Source organism: Accipiter gentilis, unplaced genomic scaffold, assembly GCF_929443795.1.
Source record: "Accipiter gentilis unplaced genomic scaffold, bAccGen1.1, whole genome shotgun sequence".
NCBI lineage: Eukaryota > Metazoa > Chordata > Aves > Accipitriformes > Accipitridae > Astur > Astur gentilis.
Window position 1 is genome coordinate 43,048 of NW_026060777.1, and position 19,898 is coordinate 62,945.

The 19,898-nt window shown below is 68.3% G+C and overlaps 3 protein-coding genes across 4 annotated transcripts; all 3 read left to right on the plus strand.

Moving 5' to 3' along the window:
• Positions 1-261: 261 nt before the first annotated feature.
• Positions 262-8,019, plus strand: LOC126036660 (eukaryotic translation initiation factor 3 subunit C-like). 2 transcript variants are annotated; one of them, XM_049796669.1, is made up of 20 exons: positions 262-330; positions 1,216-1,336; positions 1,430-1,495; positions 1,606-1,795; positions 1,889-2,014; positions 2,108-2,159; positions 2,236-2,354; positions 2,428-2,555; positions 2,636-2,783; positions 2,857-2,960; positions 3,040-3,181; positions 3,275-3,400; positions 3,602-3,695; positions 3,772-4,181; positions 6,616-6,979; positions 7,075-7,234; positions 7,346-7,411; positions 7,491-7,578; positions 7,655-7,817; positions 7,903-8,019. In XM_049796669.1, the coding sequence occupies exons 2-20, from the start codon at positions 1,239-1,241 to the stop codon at positions 7,986-7,988; spliced, it is 2,730 nt and encodes a 909-aa protein (XP_049652626.1). In that variant the 5' UTR covers positions 262-330; positions 1,216-1,238; the 3' UTR covers positions 7,989-8,019. The 2 variants fall into 2 exon arrangements, with proteins under 2 accessions (XP_049652626.1, XP_049652625.1); XM_049796668.1 differs by having other exon boundaries at positions 271-324.
• Positions 8,020-8,253: 234 nt separating this feature from the next.
• On the plus strand, positions 8,254-10,427 carry PRODH2 (proline dehydrogenase 2). The gene is made up of 9 exons (XM_049796662.1): positions 8,254-8,427; positions 8,516-8,709; positions 8,787-8,907; positions 9,025-9,102; positions 9,186-9,515; positions 9,591-9,757; positions 9,857-9,967; positions 10,060-10,148; positions 10,258-10,427. The coding sequence occupies exons 1-9, from the start codon at positions 8,254-8,256 to the stop codon at positions 10,425-10,427; spliced, it is 1,434 nt and encodes a 477-aa protein (XP_049652619.1).
• Positions 10,428-12,708: 2,281 nt separating this feature from the next.
• MAZ (MYC associated zinc finger protein) lies at positions 12,709-19,604 on the plus strand. The gene is made up of 5 exons (XM_049796677.1): positions 12,709-12,744; positions 15,664-16,361; positions 18,006-18,069; positions 18,150-18,321; positions 19,395-19,604. Exons 1-5 carry the CDS (start codon positions 12,709-12,711, stop codon positions 19,595-19,597), a joined length of 1,173 nt encoding a protein of 390 aa, XP_049652634.1. The 3' UTR covers positions 19,598-19,604.
• The last annotated feature ends 294 nt before the right edge of the window (positions 19,605-19,898 follow it).

The window sequence follows — 19,898 nt, forward strand, 5'->3', positions numbered from 1 at the left end:
TTGTGGAGGAGGCGTGGGTTCTACGATGGGGCGTGGCTTTTGTGGAGGGGCGTGGCTTGGAATGGGACGGGCGTGGTTTCTACGACGGGGCGTGGTTTGTGCTGGAGGCGTGGCTTCTGTGGAGGGGGCGTGGCTTTTTTACGCGGGTCGGGGGGGGGGGGGCCGCTGGGTCTCCGCGCGCTGCCGTAGGGACTCGGTTTCCCATCGGTCGTTGCGGCGGGGAAGGGAGGAGGAAGCGGAAGGGCGGCGCGCTGACGCCACTTCCGCCCGCAGACGCGTCTCTTCCGCAGCTCGGAGGGATCGGGAAAGCGTCGCTGCTGCCGCGTGCGAGTCCGGAGGGGGGGGAGGGGCGGGATCCGTGGGGGTGGGGGAGGGGTGGGGGGAAGAGGGGGGGTGGGGGGATGGGGGGGGGTCGGGGATGGGGGGATGGGGGGATCCGTGGGTCCTGGGGGAAATCCGTGGGGCTGGGAGGGATCCGTGGGGCTGGAGGATCCGTGGGGCTGAGGGATCTGGGGGGGATCTGTGGGTCCTGGGGGGATCCATGGGGCTGAGGGATCCGTGGGGCTGAAAGAAATCTATAGGGCTGGAAGGGATCTGTGGGTCCTGGGGGAAATCTATGGGGCTGAGAGATCTGTGGCGCTGAAGGATCCGTGGGGCTGAGGGATCCGTGGGGCTGGATGATCCGTGGGGCTGGAAGGGATCTGTGGGGGCTGGAGGATCTGGGGGTCCTGGGAGCATCCGTGGGTCCTGGGGGGGATCTATGGGGCTGAGGGATCCGTGGGGCTGGAAGAAATCTATGGGGCTGGAAGGGATCTGTGGGGCTGGAGGATCTGGGGGTCCTGGAGGGGATCTGTGGGTCCTGGGGGGATCCATGGGGCTGAGGGATCCGTGGGGCTGGACGATCCGTGGGGCTGAGGGATCTGTGGGTCCTGGGGGAAATCTGTGGGGCTGGGAGGGATCTGTGGGGCTGACGGTCCTGGGGGGCTGGGAGTCCTGGGGGGAACTGTGGGTCCTGGGGGGATCTATGGGGCTGGAAGGGATCCGTGGGGCTGGAAGGGATCTGTGGGGGCTGGAAGGGATCCGTGGGGCCTGGGAGAAATCTGTGGGGCTGGAAGGGATCCGTGGGGCTGGAAGAGGATCTGGGGGTCCTGGGGGGGGAATCCGTGGGTCCGGAAGGGATCCGTGGGTCCGACCCCCGACCTCCCCTTTCCCCAGCCCCACACGTCGCCGCCGCCGCCATGTCGCGTTTCTTCACCACCGGCTCCGACAGCGAATCGGAATCGTCCGTCTCGGGCGACGAGCTGGTGACCAAACCCGTCGGGGGCAACTACAGCAAGTACGGGGCGGGGCCGGGGCCGGGGCCTAACGAGTTTTTCCGTGGGGCCGCCCCACACTTTTTTTCCGAGCCTCTTTTTTCCCCCGTTTTCAGGCCCATTTTGCTGAGCGAGGACGAGGAGGACACCAAACGCGTCGTGCGCAGCGCCAAGGACAAACGGTGCGGCCAAAACCCCGCCGACGGCCCCGCCCGGGTCCCGGTGATCCCGCCCGGGCGGGGCCGCGGGGCTGACGACTCCGCCCCCTCCCCTCCCCTCCCCCGCGCGACAGATTCGAGGAGTTGACGAACTTGATTAAAACGATCCGAAACGCCATGAAAATCCGCGACGTCACCAAGTGCCTGGAAGAGTTCGAGCTCCTCGGCAAAGCCTACGGCAAAGCCAAGAGCATCGTGGACAAGGAGGGCGTGCCGCGCTTCTACGTCCGCATTTTGGCCGATCTGGAGGATTACCTTAACGAGGTGCGGGAGGGCAGGGCCGCGGAGGGGGCGGGGCCGCGGGGAGGGCGGGGCCGCGGGGCGGAGCTCGGACCGGTCGTCCCTCCCGCCCCGCAGTTGTGGGAGGACAAGGAGGGGAAGAAGAAGATGAACAAGAACAACGCGAAGGCGCTCAGCACGCTCCGGCAGAAAATCCGGAAGTACAACCGGGATTACGAGACCCACATCGCTAATTACAAGCAGGTCGGCGGCGGGGCGGGGCCGGCGGGGCGGGGCCGGCGGGGCGGGGCCGGCGCGTTTTGATCGGTGCCGTTTATTCTCCTCCTCGTCGAGCAGAACCCGGAGCAGTCGGACGAAGACGAGGAGAAGAAGAGTCGGGATTCGGAAGGTGGGAGGGCGGGGCGGGGCGGGGCGTCGACTCCGCCTCCTTTTGGGCGCGGTGTCTCATCACCCCTCCCCCGCAGGCTCCACCTCTTCGTCCGAGGAGGAGGAGGAGGACGAGGACGGCGTCGGCGCCGCCGCTTTCCTGAAGAAGAAGGACGCCGGCGGCGAGTCGCGCAGCCGCTACCTGAAGAAGATGGAGGTGGGCTCGCCGGGGTGGGGCGGGGCGGGGCGGGGCAGGGCGGGGCTGACCCACCCAAGCGTCCCCGTTGCAGGCGGAGGAGGAGGAAGAGGAGGAGTCGGACTCGGAGGAAGACTGGGGCTCCTCCGACTCGGACACGGACTCGGAGTCGGACGAGGACGAGGGGAAGTACACGTCGCTGGCTTCCAAGTTCTTGAAGAAGTACGGGGCGCGCCCGGGCGGGGCAGGGCGGGGCGGGGCGTCGGCGCCGTGACCCCCAAGTTGCGGCTCCGCCCCGTCAGGGACGAGGACAAGAAAGGCGGCGAGAAGAAACGGGAGGAGAAGGCGAAGAAGAAGCACGACCGCAAGAGCCGCAAGTACGAGGAGGAGGAGGAGGACAACGAAGGCGGCGAGTGGGAGAAGGTCAAGGGCGGGGTGCCGCTCGTCAAGGTGAGGGGCGGGGCGGGGCGCGGCGGGGCGGGGCGGGGAGGGGGCGGCGCCCCTGAAGGCGTCGGTCCCGCAGGAGAAGCCCAAGATGTTCGCCAAGGGGACGGAGATCAACCACGCCGTGGTGGTGAAGAAGCTCAACGAGATCCTGCAGGCGCGGGGGAAGAAAGGGACGGATCGGTGAGGCGGGGTCGAGGGCGGGGCAGGGGCGGGGCGGGGCGGGGTACAGCCGACCTCCGGGATTGGTTGCGGCCCGCAGGGCGGCGCAGATCGAGCTGCTGCAGCTGCTGGTGAGCATCGCTAACGAGAACGGGCTGGGCGTGGCACTGGAGGTGAAGATCAAGTTCAACATCATCGCCTCGCTCTACGACTACAACCCCAACTTGGCCACCTACATGAAGGTGGGGCGCGGGGCGGGGCGCGGCCACGCCCTTCGGAGCGTTTTCGGCGATCTCAGGAGGGGCGGGGCTTTGTTTTTTTCGGGTGCGGCGCAGCCGGAGATGTGGCAGAAGTGTTTGGGGTGCATCGAGGAGCTCCTGGACATCCTCTTCGCCCACCCGGAGATTTTCATCGGAGAGAACATCGTGGAGGAGTCGGAGAACCTGGCCAATCCCGAGCAGGTGGGCGGGGCCGGGGAGGGCGGGGCAGGGCGGGGCGGGTGTAGGGTTTGGGGCGGGGGCGGCAGTTTTGGGTCTCGCGGGGGGTGGGGAGGGGGGGGCGGCACTTTGTGCTCCCAAGACGGGAGATTTTTGCGGGCGTGGGGCGGGCGTGGGGCGGGCGCCGCCCCCCCCCAGCCCCGCCCCTCCCTGCCCCGCCCGCAGCCCTACCGCGTGCGCGGCTGCATCCTCACCCTGGTGGAGCGGATGGACGAGGAATTCACCAAAATCATGCAAAACACCGACCCCCACTCCCAAGGTGAGTCCCGGGGCGGGGTCGGAGGAGCGGGCGGAGGCCGAGGGCGTCGCCGACCGCGCCCCGCCCCGCCCCGCAGAGTACGTGGACCACCTGAAGGACGAGGGGCGCGTCTGCGGCATCATCGCCCGGCTGCAGCGCTACCTGCAGGAGAAAGGGACGACGGAGGAGCTGTGCCGCGTCTACCTGCGCCGCGTCCTCCACACCTACTACAAGTTCGACTACCGCGCCCACCGCCGCGCCCAGGGCGACGCCCAGCGGGCGGAGGCCGAGGGAGAAGAGGAGGAGGAGGAGGAAGACTCGGCGGCGCTGATGGAGCGCCTCTGCAAATACGTCTACGCCAAGGACCGCACCGACCGCATCCGCACCTGCGCCATCCTCTGCCACATCTACCACCACGCCCTCCACAGCCGCTGGTACCAGGCCCGTGACCTCATGCTGATGTCACACCTGCAGGACAACATCCAGCACGCCGACCCCCCCGTCCAGGTGACGTCACAGCGCCACCCCACCCCCACCCCCCCCCCGGATTTCGGGGGGACCCCCGTGACCCCCGAGTCTCTGTGGGGCACCTATAGGGCGACGCTGGGGTCCCTCTCTGCCCCCCAAGTGCCTCTGGGGTCCCTATAGGGTGATATTGGGGTCCCCCTCTGCCCCCCAAGTCCCTTTGCAGTCCCTATAGGGGTCCCGCTCTGCCCCCCAAGTGTCTCTGGGGTCCCTATAGGGCTCCCTTCTGCCCTCCAAGCCCTTATAGAATCCCTATAGAGTGACATTTGGGTCCCTCTCTGCCCCCCAAGTGCCTTTGGGGTCCCTATAGGGTGACATTGGGGTCCCCCTCTGCCCCCCAAGTGCCTATGGGGTCCCTATAGGGTGACGCTGGGGTCCCTATAGGGTGACATTGGGGTCCCTGTCTGCTCTCCAAGCCCTTATAGGATCCGTATAGGGTGACATTGGGATCCCTCTCTGCCCCCCAAGTCCCTTTGCGGTCCCTATAGGGGTCCCCTCTGCCCCCCAAGTGTCTCTGGGGTCCCTATAGGGTGATATTGGGGTCCCCTCTGCCCCCCAAGTGCTTGTGGGGTCCCTACAGGGTGACATTGGGGTCCCTCTCTGCCCCCCAAGTGCCTTTGGGGTCCCTATAGGGTGACACTCGGGTCCCTCTCTGCCCCCCAAGTGTCTCTGGGGTCCCTATAGGGGTCCCCTCTGCCCCCCAGGTGCTCGGGGGGTCTCTATAGGGCCATATTGGGGTCCTCCACATCTCCCCTTCTGCCCCCCAAGTGCCTTTGGGGTCCCTACAAGGTGATATTGGGGTTCCCCTCTACCTCTCAAGTCCCTATGGGGCACTTATAGGGTGACACTGGGGTCCCCCTCTGCCCCCCAAGTGCCTATGGGGTCCCTATAGGGTGACACTGGGGTCCCTCTCTGCCCCCCAAGTGCTTGTGGGGTCCCTATAGGGTGACATTGGGGTCCCCCTCTGCCCCCCAAGTGCCTATGGGGTCCCTATAGGGTGACATTGGGGTCCCCCTCTGCCCCCCACGTGCCTATGGGGTCCCTATAGGGTGACACTGGGGTCCCCTCTGCCCCCCAAGTGCCTATAGGGTCCCTATAGGGTGACGCTGGGGTCCCCTCTGCCCCCCAAGTGCCTCTGGGGTCCCTATAGGGTGACATTGGGGTCCCTGTCTTCCCTCCAAACCCTTATAGGATCCCTATAGAGTGATATTGGGGTCCCTCTCTGCCCCCCAAGTGCCTCTGGGGTCCCTATAGGGTGACACTGGGGTCCCCTCTGCCCCCCAAGTGCCTATAGGGTCCCTATAGGATGATATTGGGGTCCCTCTCTGCCCCCCAAGTGCCTTTGGGGTCCCTATAGGGTGACACTCGGGTCCCTCTCTGCCCCCCAAGTGTCTCTGGGGTCCCTATAGGGGTCCCCTCTGCCCCCCAGGTGCTCGGGGGGTCTCTATAGGGCCATATTGGGGTCCTCCACATCTCCCCTTCTGCCCCCCAAGTGCCTTTGGGGTCCCTACAAGGTGATATTGGGGTTCCCCTCTACCTCTCAAGTCCCTATGGGGCACTTATAGGGTGACACTGGGGTCCCCCTCTGCCCCCCAAGTGCCTATGGGGTCCCTATAGGGTGACACTGGGGTCCCTCTCTGCCCCCCAAGTGCTTGTGGGGTCCCTATAGGGTGACATTGGGGTCCCCCTCTGCCCCCCAAGTGCCTATGGGGTCCCTATAGGGTGACACTGGGGTCCCCTCTGCCCCCCAAGTGCCTATAGGGTCCCTATAGGGTGACGCTGGGGTCCCCTCTGCCCCCCAAGTGCCTCTGGGGTCCCTATAGGGTGACATTGGGGTCCCTGTCTTCCCTCCAAACCCTTATAGGATCCCTATAGAGTGATATTGGGGTCCCTCTCTGCCCCCCAAGTGCCTCTGGGGTCCCTATAGGGTGACACTGGGGTCCCCTCTGCCCCCCAAGTGCCTATAGGGTCCCTATAGGATGATATTGGGGTCCCTCTCTGCCCCCCAAGTGCCTATGGGGTCCCTATAGGGGTCCCCTCTGTCCTCCAAGCCCTTATAGGATCCTATGGGGTGACATTGGGGTCCCCCCGTGCCCCCCAAGTCCCTATGGGGCACCTATAGGGGTCCCCTCTGCCCCCCAACTCCCTACAGGGTCCCCTCTCCCCCCCCCCAAACACCCGCAGTTCCCTCCATCACCTCCAACTTCAGGTCCGGCCCCGCCCCGGCCCCGCCCTGGCCCCGCCCCGACCCCGCCCCGACCCTCTACAACCCCACCATGCTCCAGCTGGGGATCTGCGCCTTCCGCGAGGGTCTGATCAAAGACGCCCACAACGTCCCCGCCCCTTCCTACACACCCCCCGGCCCCGCCCTGGCCCCACCCCAGCCCCGCCCTGACCCCGCCCTGACCCCGCCCAGATCCTCTACAACCGCACCATGGTCCAGCTGGGAATCTGCGCCTTCCGCGAGGGTTTGATCAAAGACGCCCACAACGCGCTGCTGGACATCCAGTCGTCCGGTCGCGCCAAGGAGCTCCTGGGCCAGGGGCTGCTTCTCCGGAGTCTCCAGGAACGGAATCCCGAGCAGGAAAAAGTGGAAAAACGCCGGCAGGTTCCTTTCCACATGCACGTCAACCTGGAGCTGCTGGAATGCGTCTACTTGGTGGCGGCCATGTTGTTGGAGATCCCCTACATGGCGGCGCACGAGTTCGACGCGCGACGCCGCATGATCAGCAAGCAGTTCCATCACCAGCTCCGCGTCGGAGAGAGGCAGCCGCTGCTGGGTACGGAGAAAGATTCCCGAAATCCCGTCCCACGCCAGTCGTCTTTGGGGGGAAAAAAGACCCCCAAAAAAACCCGGATTTTCGGACTTGTTCAGGGCCGCCGGAATCCATGCGGGAGCACGTGGTGGCCGCCTCGAAGGCGATGAAGATGGGCGACTGGCGGACGTGCCACCGGTTCGTCGTTAACGAGAAGATGAACGGGAAGGTGTGGGATCTCTTCCCCGAGGCCGACAAAGTGCGGGCCATGCTGGTCAGGTGGGTGGGGCGGGGCGGGGCGCGGGGCGGGGCACTGGGGCGACGCCTCATCGCTCTCTCGACGCGACCCACCCCCCCTTCTCCGTTCTCCTTCGCGCTTCCGTCCCGCAGGAAGATCCAAGAGGAGTCGCTGCGCACGTATCTCTTCACCTACAGCAGCGTCTACGACTCCATCAGGTGACGGGCGGGGCCGGGGCGGGGCCGGGGCGGGGGCTGCAAGGGGCGTGGCCGCGCTGACCGACTCCTCCGCCCTCAGCATGGAGATCCTGGCGGACATGTTCGAGCTGGACCTGCCGACGGTTCACAGCATCATTAGCAAAATGATCATCAACGAGGAGCTGATGGTGAGGGCGGCGGGCGCGGCCCGCGACGGGGCGCGGCCCGCGGGGGCGGAGCTTGACCCCGCCCCGCTTTCCGTAGGCGTCTCTCGACCAACCGACGCAGACGGTGATGATGCACCGGACGGAACCGACGGCGCAGCAGAACCTGGCCCTGCAGTTGGCCGAAAAATTGGGGAACCTGGTGGAGAACAACGAGCGCGTCTTCGACCACAAGCAAGGCTCCTACGGGGGATACTTCCGAGGTCCGCGCCCCGCCCTCGCGCCACGCCCTCCCGCCCCGCCCCCGCGCCCCGCCCCGACGCCTCACCCCTCTTTTCTACCCCGCAGATCAAAAAGACGGCTACCGGAAAGGAGACGGCGGCTACTTGCGCCGCGGCGGCTACCGTCAACAGGAGCGCGGCTCCAACTACTGAACCCCGCCCCGCCACGCCCCTGCCCCGCCCCCTCCCGAATAATAATAAAAATAAAATAAAATAAAATAATAAAATCTCCCGCTCGGCAACGATTCCGCCTCGTTACGGGGAGCGCTGACCCGTGCGGGGGGCCGGGTTAATGAGTGACGAGGCGGCGGGGGGCAAAGTGGTTTTTTTTTTGGGGGCGGGGGGGGGGGGGGGGGGGAGGGGCGGTTAGGATTTAACGGCGTCCCCCCCGGCGAGCGCCGACCTTTGCGCGCCGGCCATGGGGCAGGAGCGAGGCGGGGCCGTCGCCGTGGGGCGCCCCACGGCCAAAGGGACCCCCTTGAATTTCGGGGACGGGGCGGCGTTCCGGCTGAAGAGCGGGCGGGAGCTGGCGCGGGCGCTGCTGGTGCTGCGGCTCTGCGCCTTCCCCCGCCTGGTGCGACACGCCGGCACGGTGAGGAGACGCCGATCCGCCCCGCCGCCGTGGGGCGGGCGGGGTCCGACCCCTCCCCTTTCTTTTGCCACCCCTTCCCCCGACGTAGATCCTGGCGACCTCGCGGAAAATTTTGGGGTCCCGGCTGTGGGGCGGGCTGCTGCGCGCTACGTTCTACGGGCAGTTCGTGGGGGGCGAGACCCCCGCCGAGGTGACGGCGGCGGCGGGGCGGCTGCGCGCCGTGGGGCTGCGCCCCATGTTGGCCGTCCCCACCGAGGAGGACGTGGGGCAGGAGAAGGACGGGTAGGTGGGGCGGGGCGGGGCTTTTTTGGGGGGGGGGGGGGATCCCACCCCATTTTCTTTCGCTCCGTGTGGGGCAGGGAGGAGTGGTACGAAGCCAACCGCGGGGCGGCGCTGGACTGCGTCGGGCTGGCGGCCGCCACCGGCCCCCACCCCATGATGCAGCTGAAGGTGACGGCCCTGATGAGCGCCCGCCTCTGCGTGAGTCCGACACGCCCCTGCCACGCCCCGCCACGCCCGACCCGTATTCGGGGAGAGGGAGCGCGGGCCGGACCCCCCTCACGTCGTCGTCGTTCCTCCCCCCCCCCCCCCCCGTAGGAAACGGTGTCACGACGGTTGGCGGAGCCGGAGCCCGAGCTGACGCTGGAGCGGGTGACGGCGGTGATGGGGGGCGAGGTAGGAGCCGCCGCCCCGCCCCTTTTAGCCCCTCCCCTCCCCAAAATCGGCGAAACGGAGCCAAAGAAACCGGCCCGCCGCAGGACGCCGCCTTCCCCTGCCTGACGCCGGAGGAGAACCGGCACTTGGGGGTCTCGCTGCGGCGCCTGGACGACGTGGCCGGGGTGAGGCGCGGCGGGGCGTGGCCGCGCTGCCCAGGGCGTGGCCCTCACCCGCCCATCGGGGCGGTGGGGAACGGGGGACGGGACGTTTTCTTCCTCGCCCAGCACGCGGCGACGCGGGGGGTGCGGGTGCTGGTGGACGCGGAGCAGAGTTACGTCAACCCGGCGCTGAGTTTGGCGACGTTGGCGCTGATGGCGCGGCACAACCGGGCTTCGCCGTGGGTCTGGAACACCTACCAGGCGTACCTGCAGGTACTTATGGGGCAGACTTGGGGGGCAGCCCCACGGCGGCGAGGGGGACGAAAACCCGCCGTCGCGCGCCCGTAGGACGGGAAGCGGCGGCTGGCGGGGGACGCGGAGGCGGCGCGGCGGCGCGGCGTGTGTTTCGGGGTGAAGTTGGTGCGGGGAGCGTACCTGGAGCTGGAACGCCGACGGGCGAGGGAAGGGGGGATCCCCGAGCCGGTGCACCCCGATTTGGACGCCACCCATCGCAGGTAATTTTTTTTTGGGGGGGGGGGGGGGGGGGGAGGCGTCGAGACCCCGATTTCATCCCCGAGACGCACGTCGAACCTCCCCGATTTTCGTGCCGGCAGCTACGGCGAGTGCCTGGAGTTGGCGCTGGGGTTGGCGGCGCGGGACGGCGAGGGGGTCGGGGTGATGGTGGCCACCCATAACGAGGTGTCGGTGCTCCACGCCACGCAGAGGTGGGCGGGGGGGGGGGGGGGATATTTTTGGGGCGGGGGGGACAACGACAGCGCCCCCCCGAAAACGTTAATCGCCCTCCGCTTCGCGGCAGGATGGAGGAATTGGGCATCCCGCGGCAAGGCGGCGGCGTCTGCTTCGGGCAGCTGCTGGGAATGTGCGACCACGTCTCGTTGGCGTTGGGTGGGTGTCGCGTCCGTGTGTCCTCCCTCCCCCCCCCCCCCACCGCCCTAACCGTTTTTTTCGGGGGGTCTCGCCCTTACCGCGGGGTGGGCGCGTGTCCGCGGCGCAGGCGAAGCCGGTTACATCGTCTACAAGTCGGTGCCGTACGGGGGAGCCGAGGCGACGCTGCCGTACCTGGCGCGGCGGGCGCAGGAGAACCAGGGGGTGCTGCAGGCCGCGCGCCGGGAACGACGCCTCCTCGCCCGCGAGCTGCGACGGCGGCTCCTGCGGCGGCCCTGAGGAACCAAAAACCCTCCTGAGATCCCCCAAAACCCTCCTGAGACCCCCACAAACCCCCCTGAACCTGCACAAAACCCCCCTGCACCCGCACAAAACCCCCCTAAGACCCCACCAAAACCCTCCTGAGACCCCAAAACCCTCCTGAGACCCCCCAAAACCCCCCTGAACCTGCACAAAACCCCCCTGCACCCGCACAAAACCCCCCTAAGACCCCCCAAAACCCTCCTGAACCTGCACAAAACCCCCAAGACCCCCCTAAACCCTCCTGAGACACCCCGAAACCCTCCTGAGCCCGCACAAAACCCCCCTAAGACCCCCACAAACCCCTCCTAACCCTGCACAAAACCCCCGAGATACCCCCAAAACCCTCCTGAGCCCACACAAAACCCCCCTAAGGCCCCCCAAAACCCTCCTGGACCCCCCAAAATGCCCCTGACCCCACACAAACCCCCCCTGAGCCCGCACAAAAGCCTCCTGAGACCCCCTAAACCCTCCTGAACCCGCAGAAACCCCCCGTAAGACCCCCCCAAAACCCTCCTAACCCTGCACGAAACCCCCAAGAACCCCCCAAACCCTCCTAAGACCCCCCAAACCCCTTCTGAGACCCCCCAACACCCTCCTGAAGCCCCTGTGAGACCCCCCAAAACCCTCCTGAGCCTGCACAAAACCCCCTGAGATCCCCCCAAACCCCTCCTGAGACCCCCCTGAGCCTCCCCTAAACCCCAAGACCCCCCCCAAACCCCTCCCGAGTCCCCCAAACCCCTGAGACCCCTCCCAGAGCCTCCCCCAACCCTCCCCAGAGCGCCTCCAAAATCCCCAGAGACCCCCTCAACCCCCCCAAAATCTCCCTAGACCTCCCCTGAGACACCCCAACCCCCCCCCCCCCCACACCCCTCAAACCCCCACCTGAGAGCCCCAAACCCCCTTCCACGGACACACTCCCCCCCCTCCCCTCAATAAACCTCACTTGGCTCTGCTCCCTGGGGGGGGTTTCTTGGTGGTGGTGGGGGGGGTGTTGTGTCTTTTTTTTGGGGGGTGGGGGGCCACGACACCCCCTCAATCCCTTCCCTCACAGCCCTGGGACCCCCTTGCCGCCACGAAAGGCTGCCATGACGGGAAAAGGAGGGTAAAAAAAAGCGGCCGTTAGCGGAAGGACGTCCTCCTCCTCCTTCTTTCCCTCAGCAGGGCGATGGCGGCGCGGGCAGGGACCCCGATACCGCTCCGAAATGGCGGCCGTGGCGGTGGGCGGCAGCCGGTGCCTCACGCCACAAAATGGCGGCCGCCCCTCAGCCGCAAAATGGCGGGAAGGCGCTGAGGCGACGAGGGGGAGGAGGGCGTGGTCATGGAGAAAAGGGGCGTGGCGATGGAGACGAGGGGGCTTGGTTAAGGGGAGAAGGGGCGTGGTGATGAGGGAGGAGGGCGTGGCGAAGGGGGAAAGGGGGCGTGGTGGGGGAAAAGGGGGCGTGGCGCAAGGGGCGGGCACGCGGCGCCCCGTCTTTCGCGCCTCCCGCCGAGCCCTCTCGGCCAATCAGAGCGCTCCGCCCCGAGGGGGGTGGGGGGGTGGGGAGGGACGGAGTGGGCGGGGCCGTGCGGTCGCCGTGGCAACGGCGACGGCGCATGCGCGTTGACGCTTTCCCCCCTCCGTTCCTCCCGGGGATGGGCGGGAAGGGGCGGAGCCCCGCGTTCATTGGTCGTTAGGGCGGGTGGGCGGGGTGACGTGAAGCGCCCGCCGACCAATCGCGGCTCCCGCTGAGGGGAAAAGAGGGCGGGGCGAGAGAGAAAAGGGGAAAGAGAGAGAGAGAGAGAGAGAGAGGGAGCGAGCGCGAGCCCCCCCGGCGGCCATTTTGTGCGCGCGGGACCGGGCCCGGTTGGGGGGGGGGGTGGGCGGGGCGGGGGTGGGGTGGGCGGGGCGAACGTGGCGCCGCCCAATCAGCGCCCGCCGCGGGCCGGCCGTCAGCCAATCAGCTGCCGCCTCCGCCTCCCCCTCACGCTTTCCCCTCCTCCGCTCCCCCCTCCCTTTATTATTTTTTTTTTTTTTGGGTTTTTGGGGGCTTTTTCCCCTCCCCCCCCACCCCCCCGGGGGTTTTTTTGGTCCCTTTTTTGGGTTTTTGGTTCTTGGGGGGGGGGGGGGGGTTTATTATTTTTTTTTTTGGCCCCCCCCCCTCCTCCCGCCTCAGCGCCCCCCCCCCCGCCCCTCCCCCACCCCCCCCCCCCCCCACCCCTCCCCCACCCCCCCCTCCCCCCCACCCCCCACCCCCCCCCCAGTGTCGCCGCCATCGCCATGGACCCCGCGAACTGGAGCAGCTTCATCTTCCAGGTACCGCCCCCGGGGGGGGGACGGGGGGGAACTGGGAGGGGGAACTGGGAGCACTGGGAGGGGGGGAGGGGAGCGGGGGGAGGGGGGGGGAGGGGCGCCGGGGGGCACCGGGGGGGACTGGGGGGGGGGGGGGGGGCGCTGGGAATGCGGGGGACTGGGGGGGACTGGGAGCACTGGGAGGACTGGGAGCACTGGTGGATGTGGGACTGGGAGCACTGGGACTGGTGGCACTGGTGATACTGGTGCTTGTGGGACTGGGAGCACTGGGACTGGTGGCACTGGTGCTTGTGGGACTGGGAGCACTGGGACTGGTGGCACTGGTGATACTGGTGCTTGTGGGACTGGGAGAACTGGGACTGGTGGTACTGGTGCTTGTGGGACTGGGAGCACTGGGACTGGTGGCACTGGTGGCACTGGTGCTTGTGGGACTGGGAGAACTGGGACTGGTGGCACTGGTGGTACTGGTGCTTGTGGGACTGGGAGCACTGGGACTGGTGGCACTGGTGATACTGGTGCTTGTGGGACTGGGAGAACTGGGACTGGTGGCACTGGTGCTTGTGGGACTGGGAGCACTGGGTCTGGTGGCACTGGTGGCACTGGTGCTTGTGGGACTGGGAGCACTGGTGGTTGTTGGACTGGGAACACTGCGAGGACTGGGAGGACTGGTAGACGTGGGACTGGGAGCACTGGTGGCACTGGTGGTTGTGGGACTGGGAGCACTGGGAGGACTGGGAGCACTGGGACTGGGAGCACTGGGACTGGGAGCACTGGTGGCACTGGTGGTTGTGGGACTGGGAGGGCTGGGACTGTGAGCACTGGTGGCACTGGTGCTGGGGGACTGGGGGCACTGGGAGCACTGGGACTGCAGGCACTGGTGGCAGTGGTGGATGCGGGACTGGGAGGACTGGTGGTTGTTGGACTGGCAGCACTGGGGGGACTGGGAGCACTGGGACTGGTGGCTCTGGTGCTTGTGGGACTGGGAGGACTGGGAACTGGGGGGACTGGTGGCACTGGTGCTTGTGGGACTGGCGGCACTGGTGCTGGGGGACTGGGAGCACTGGGACTGGGGGGACTGGGGGCACTGGTGGTTGTGGCGCTGGGGACTGGGAGCGCTGGGGGCACTGGGACTGCAGGCACTGGGGGCGCTGGTGCTGGGGGACTGGGAGGACTGGGAGGACCTGTGGTTGTGGGACTGGGAGCACTGGCACTGGTGGCACTGGTGGTTGTGGCACTGGGAACTGGGAGGACTGGGAGCACTGGCACTGCAGGCACTGGTGGCACTGGTGCTGGGAGCGCTGGCGGGACTGGGAGCACTGGGGGCGCTGGTGCTGGGAGCGCTGGCGGGACTGGGAGCACTGGGGGCGCTGGTGCTGGGGGTACTGGGGGCACTGGGACTGCGGGCACTGGGGGTCGTGGTGTGGGTAGTTGGACTGGGGGGACTGGGGGAACTGGTGCTGGGGACGCTGGTGCTTGTGGTACTGGGGACACTGGCGACTGGGAAGACTGGGGGCACTGGGAATGGGGACACTGGTACCGGGGGTACTGGGGGCACTGGGGGTGCTGGCGCTTGCAGTCTGGGTAGTTGCACTGGTGATACTGGGGACGGGGAGGACTGGGGGCACTGGTGCTGGTACTGGGGGTCCTGCTGCTTGTGCTACTGGTGACACTGGGGATACCGGGGGCACTGCTACCGGGGGCACTGCTACTGGGGGTACTGGGGGCACTGGGGATACTGGGGGCACTGCTACCGGGGGTACTGGTGGCACAGGGGGTGCTGGTACTGGCGACACTGGTACTGGGGGTACTGGTGACACTGGGGATACCGGGGGTAGTGGTGGCACAGGGGGCGCTGGTACTGGAGGCACTGGTACTGGGGGTACTGGTGGCACTGGGAGACGCTGGTCGTGGTGATACTGGGGGCACTGGTGCTGCTGTTACTGAGAGCATCGGTACTGGTAGTACTGGCGACACTGGGCGTACTGGTACTGCTGACACTGGTGGCACTACTACTGGCGGTACTGGGGACGCTGCGGGTGCTCGTACTGGCGGTACTGGGGGTACTGGTGCTCCGGGTATGGGCAGGCACTGGTGCTACTGGTGGCGCTGGTACGGGGGACACTGCGGGTACTCCTGCTGGCGCTCCGCCTACTGGTGGTACTGGGGGCACTGGTACTGGCGGTATTGCTACCAGTGACACCGCGACTACTGGGGGCACTGCTGGCACCGCTGCTCACAGTGCTACTGGGAGCACTGGGAGCACTGGTGCCGGGGACGCTGGGGCCACCGCTCCTCAGGGCGGGGTGTCACCGCCGGGGGGGAGATACTGGGTGTGCTGGGAACACTGGGAGTCCTGCTGGTCCTGGTCTCGCCGCCAGTTATGGTGACACTGGGGGTCCTGGTGATGCTGGTGGTGCCGGTGCCGCCACCGGGGATGGAGACGCCGGGTGTGCTGGCGACGCTGGTGACGCTGGTGGTCCCGGTGTCGCCACCAGTGCTGGTGACGCCGGGTGTGCTGGTGACACTGGTGGTCCTGGTGACACTGGTGGTCATGGCGAGACTGCCGATGATGGCGACACTGCTGATGCTGGCGGTCCTGGTGACACCGGGGGTCCTGGTGACGCTGCTGGTGCCGGTGTCACCGCCAGTGATGGTGACGCTGGGGGTCCCGGTGACGCCGGTGGTCCCGGTGCCACCGCCAACGATGGTGACGCTGGGGGTCCCGGTGATGCTGGCGGTCACGGTGTCGCCACCAGGGATGGCAACACCGGCGCTCCTGGTGCCGCTGGTGCTCCCGGAAACGCCGGCGGTCCCGGCGTCACCGCCAACGACGGTGACGCCGGTGGTCCCGCCATCACCGGCGGCCCAGTAACGTGTGCGGCGCCGCCGCCGCCGGTGACGCTCGCGCCGGTGCCGCCGCAGGCCGCCGCCGCCCCGCCGCCGCCCGCCGCCCCCGCCGAGGCGCTGCAGGTGGACCTGCTGCCGGTGCTGGCCGCTCCCCCGGACACCGCGCCCGCCGCCGCCGCCGCCACCACGGTGGACGCCGCCGCCCTCAAACCCCCGGCTCCCGAATCGGCGCCGGCTCCGCCGCCGGCGCCGGCGCCGCCGCCGGTCGCCCCCGCGCCGCCCTCGTCGGAGGCGCCGCGCAAGTCGAAGAGCAAAGGGCCGTACATCTGCTCGCTCTGCGCCAAGGAGTTCAAGAACGGCTACAACCTCCGCCGCCACGAGGCCATCCACACCGGCGCCAAAGCCGCCCGGCCCGGCGCCGCCGCCGCCGCCGCCATGAAGATGCCGACCATGGTGCCCCTCAGCCTGCTGAGCGTCTCGGGCTTGGGGGGCGGCGGGGCCGAAGGGGGAGCGGCGGCGGCGGCGGCGGCGGCGGGGACGACGCCGAAGCGGGCGCGGAAGAACCACGCCTGCGAGATGTGCGGGAAGGCGTTCCGCGACGTCTACCACCTCAACCGGCACAAGCTGTCGCACTCGGACGAGAAGCCGTACCAGTGCCCCGTGTGCCAGCAGCGGTTCAAGCGGAAGGACCGCATGAGCTACCACGTGCGCTCCCACGACGGCGCCGTCCACAAGCCCTACATCTGCAGCCACTGCGGGAAGAGCTTCTCCAGGTGGGCGGGGACGCGGGGCGGGGCCGGGGCGGCGCCACGGGGCGCGGCACGGGGCTGCCGGTGGGGGCGGGGGTGAGGACGCGGGCGCCGGCGGCGGCGGCGGGCGTCACGGTGGCGGCGAAGATTGCGGAGGACGGCGTGGGGGCAGCGCTTGTCCCGGTGGCGGTCGCGGCGGGTGGTCGCGGTCATGACGGCAGCTGCGGTCATCGCGGGGATCATGGTGACGGCGGTGCCGCGGTGGCGGTTGCGGTGCTGATCGTGGTTGGGACCAGGACGGCGCTCACCGACGGTGGAGTCATGGCGCTGGTCGTCATGCTCACGGTGGTGCTGGTGACGTCACGGCGGCAGGCGCAGTCAGGGTGCTGGTGCTCGAGGCGGTGGTCACGGTACATGTGCTGGTTGCGGCGCTGATCGCGTTGGTGGTTGTGCTGGGGCCGGCACTCACGGTGGCGGTCGAGGTCGCGGCGGTAGAAACGGTTCTGGTGGAGGCGGTTGCGGTGCACATGGTGGTCGTGGCGGTGCTCACGGTGGCGGTTGTGGTCATGGTGGTGGTCACGATGGCGCCGGCGGCCAAGCGGGTGCTGGGCGTCACCGTGGCACTCGCTGGCCGTCACGTTGACGCAGAAGGTGATGCCGACGCTGCCGCCCACGGTGACATGGGCACTCGCAGCGGCGCAGGCGGTAGTGGTGACGCTGGTGGTCACGGTTTTACCGCTGGTCGTGGTGATACCGGTGCTCACGGTGGCGTTTGTGACGGCGGCAGCGCTGACAGTGAGACGGAGCATCGTGGCGGCCCTCGGGCCGTCCCGTGGGCACGGGGGCACGTGAGGTCACGGTGACGCTGATGACGATGGTAACGCGGTCGTGGTGATGCTGGTGAGCACGGAGGCACTGGAGGACACGGTGACGCCGTGACGGTGGCCATCGCGATGCTGAAGGTCACGGTGAGACCCGTCGTCACGGCAACACTTGAGGTCACGGTGGTGGCGGCGGTCGCGGTGATGCGGAACCTCACGGTGACACCGGTGGTCATGGTGACGCCGAAGGTCATGGCGCAACTTGAGGTCACGGTGACACTTGAGGTCACGGTGATGCCGGTAGTCGCGGCGACGCTTGAGGTCGCGGTGGCGGTCGCGGTGATGGTGGAGGTCGTGGTGACACCTGAAGGTCACGGCAACACTCGAGGTCACGGCACTGGTCGCGGTGACGCTGGACATCGTGGCGATACTGGTGGTTGTGGTGCTGGTTGCGGTGACGCTTGAGCTCACGGTGATCCTGGCGGTCGTGGTGATGCCGGTCATGGCGACGCTTGACGTCACGGTGATCCTGGCGGTCGTGGTGATGCTGGGGATCACGGCCCCACGTGAGGTCGCGGCACCGGTCACGGTGACGCTTGAGGTCGCGGTGATCCTGGTGGTCGTGGTACCGGTGACGGCGACACCGGCGATCGTGGGCGACGCCGTTTTCGCGGCGCCGGTTGAGTTCACGCCGCCGCCGCCGTTCACGCCGCCGCCTCCGCCGCCTCCTCCTCCTCCTCCTCCTCCTGGCGGCGAGGCCGAAGACCCTACGGGCTCCTGCTCCGCGCCACGGTGCCGCGCCCGCCGGCCGTGACGCCCCGCCCCCTCACGCCCCGCCCTCCCCCAGGCCCGACCACCTCAACAGCCACGTCCGGCAGGTCCACTCCACCGAGCGCCCCTTCAAATGCGAGGTAGGTGCCGTCCCGGCGCCGTCCCCGCGCCCGCCCCACGGCGTCCCCGGCCCCACGGCGTCCCCGCTCTTCCGCCGCAGACCTGCGAAGCCGCCTTCGCCACCAAGGACCGGCTGCGGGCCCACACGGTGCGGCACGAGGAGAAGGTGCCGTGCCACGTCTGCGGCAAGATGCTGAGCGCCGCGTACATCACCGACCACATGAAGGTCCACAGCCAGGGGCCCAACCACGTCTGCGAGCTCTGCAACAAAGGTGGGGCGCGGCGCCGTGGGGCTGGGCGCCGTGGGGCAGGGCGCCGTGGGGCCGGGCGCCGCGGCGGGGGGAAGAAAAAACCGGCGGCGGAGTTTCGGTCGGCGAGGGGGAGACGGTCGGAGGGTTTGGCGAAGGGCCGGGGAGCGCCGTGGGGCCGGGGAGCACCGTGGGGGTCGGTGCCGTGGGGCAGGGTAGCCGGCGGTGTCGCGGCGCCGTGGGGCGACGGTTCTGTGGGGCTGGGGCTCGATGGGGAGTTGCCCCCACGGCTGCCGGGCTCTGTGGGGCGCTAGTTATGGGGCGCAGGTTCTATGGGGCACTAGGGTATGGGTCGCAGGCGCTATGGGGCGCAGGTTGTGTGGGGCGCAGGTTCTGTGGGGCACTACTTGTGGGTCCCAAGCTCTATGGGGCAGTGTCCCGCAGCTCCCAGGCTCTATGGGGCGCTACTTATGGGGCGCAGGCTCCATGGGGCACGGCTCCCAGGCTCTATGGGGCACTGCCCCATAGCTCGCAGGCTCTATGGGGCACTGTCCTCGTGGCTCCCAGGCTCTATGGGTCCCTACTTGTGGGGCGCAGGCTCTATGGGGCACTACCCCACGGCTCCCAGGCTCTATGGGGCACTACTTATGGGGCACAGGCTGTATAGGGCACTACTTATGGGGCACAGGCTCTATGGGGCACGGCTCGCAGGCTCTATGGGGCACTCCTTATGGGTCCCAAGCTCTATGGGTCCCTACTTATGGGGCACAGGCTCTATGGGGCAGCGCCCCACGGCTCCCAGGCTCTATGGGGCGCTACTTATGGGGCGCAGGCTCCATGGGGCACAGCTCCCAGGCTCTATGGGGCACTGCCCCATAGCTCCCAAGCTCTACGGGGCACTACTTATGGGTCAGAGGGTCTATAGGAGCACTACTTACGGGTCGCAAGCTCTATAGGGGCACTACTTATGGGTCGCAGCCTCTCAGGGTCACCGCCCCCCCCCTCCCCGCCCCCCAAGCGCCGTGGGTCTGACGCCGCTCTACGTCCCGCCCCCCCCCCCCCACCCCCCATCGTCCCGTCCCGTCCCCCCCCCCCAGGCTTCACCACGGCGGCGTACCTGCGGGTGCACGCGGTGAAGGACCACGGCGTGGCGGCCCCCCGCCCCCGACGCCTCCTCTGCAAACTCTGCGGGGTTCACTGCAAGACCCCCGCCCAGCTCAGCGGCCACCTCCAGACCCACGGCGCGCCCCCCCCCGCCGAGGGCCCCGCCGCGCCCCACGGCGCGCCGCCGCTCCGCTGACGCGCCCACAGGCAAGGCTCGGCGGCGGTGGGGGGCGGTTGGGGTTGGGGGGGACGGGGGGGGGACGGGGGGGGGGGGGATTTGGGGGGGGGTGGGAGGGGGACGGGGGGGGGCCGGAGGCGGGGCGGGGGGGACTCGGGGGGCAGCCCCACAAGAGCCTGCAACGAATCCTGCCCCATAGCGCGGGGGGCAGCCCCGTAGAGCCTGAAAGCGCTGCCCCGTAGCGTGAGGACGGAGCCGGGGCGGGGGGGGTGGGTTACTTGGGGGGCAGCCCCATAGAGCCTGCGACTCCTGCCCCATA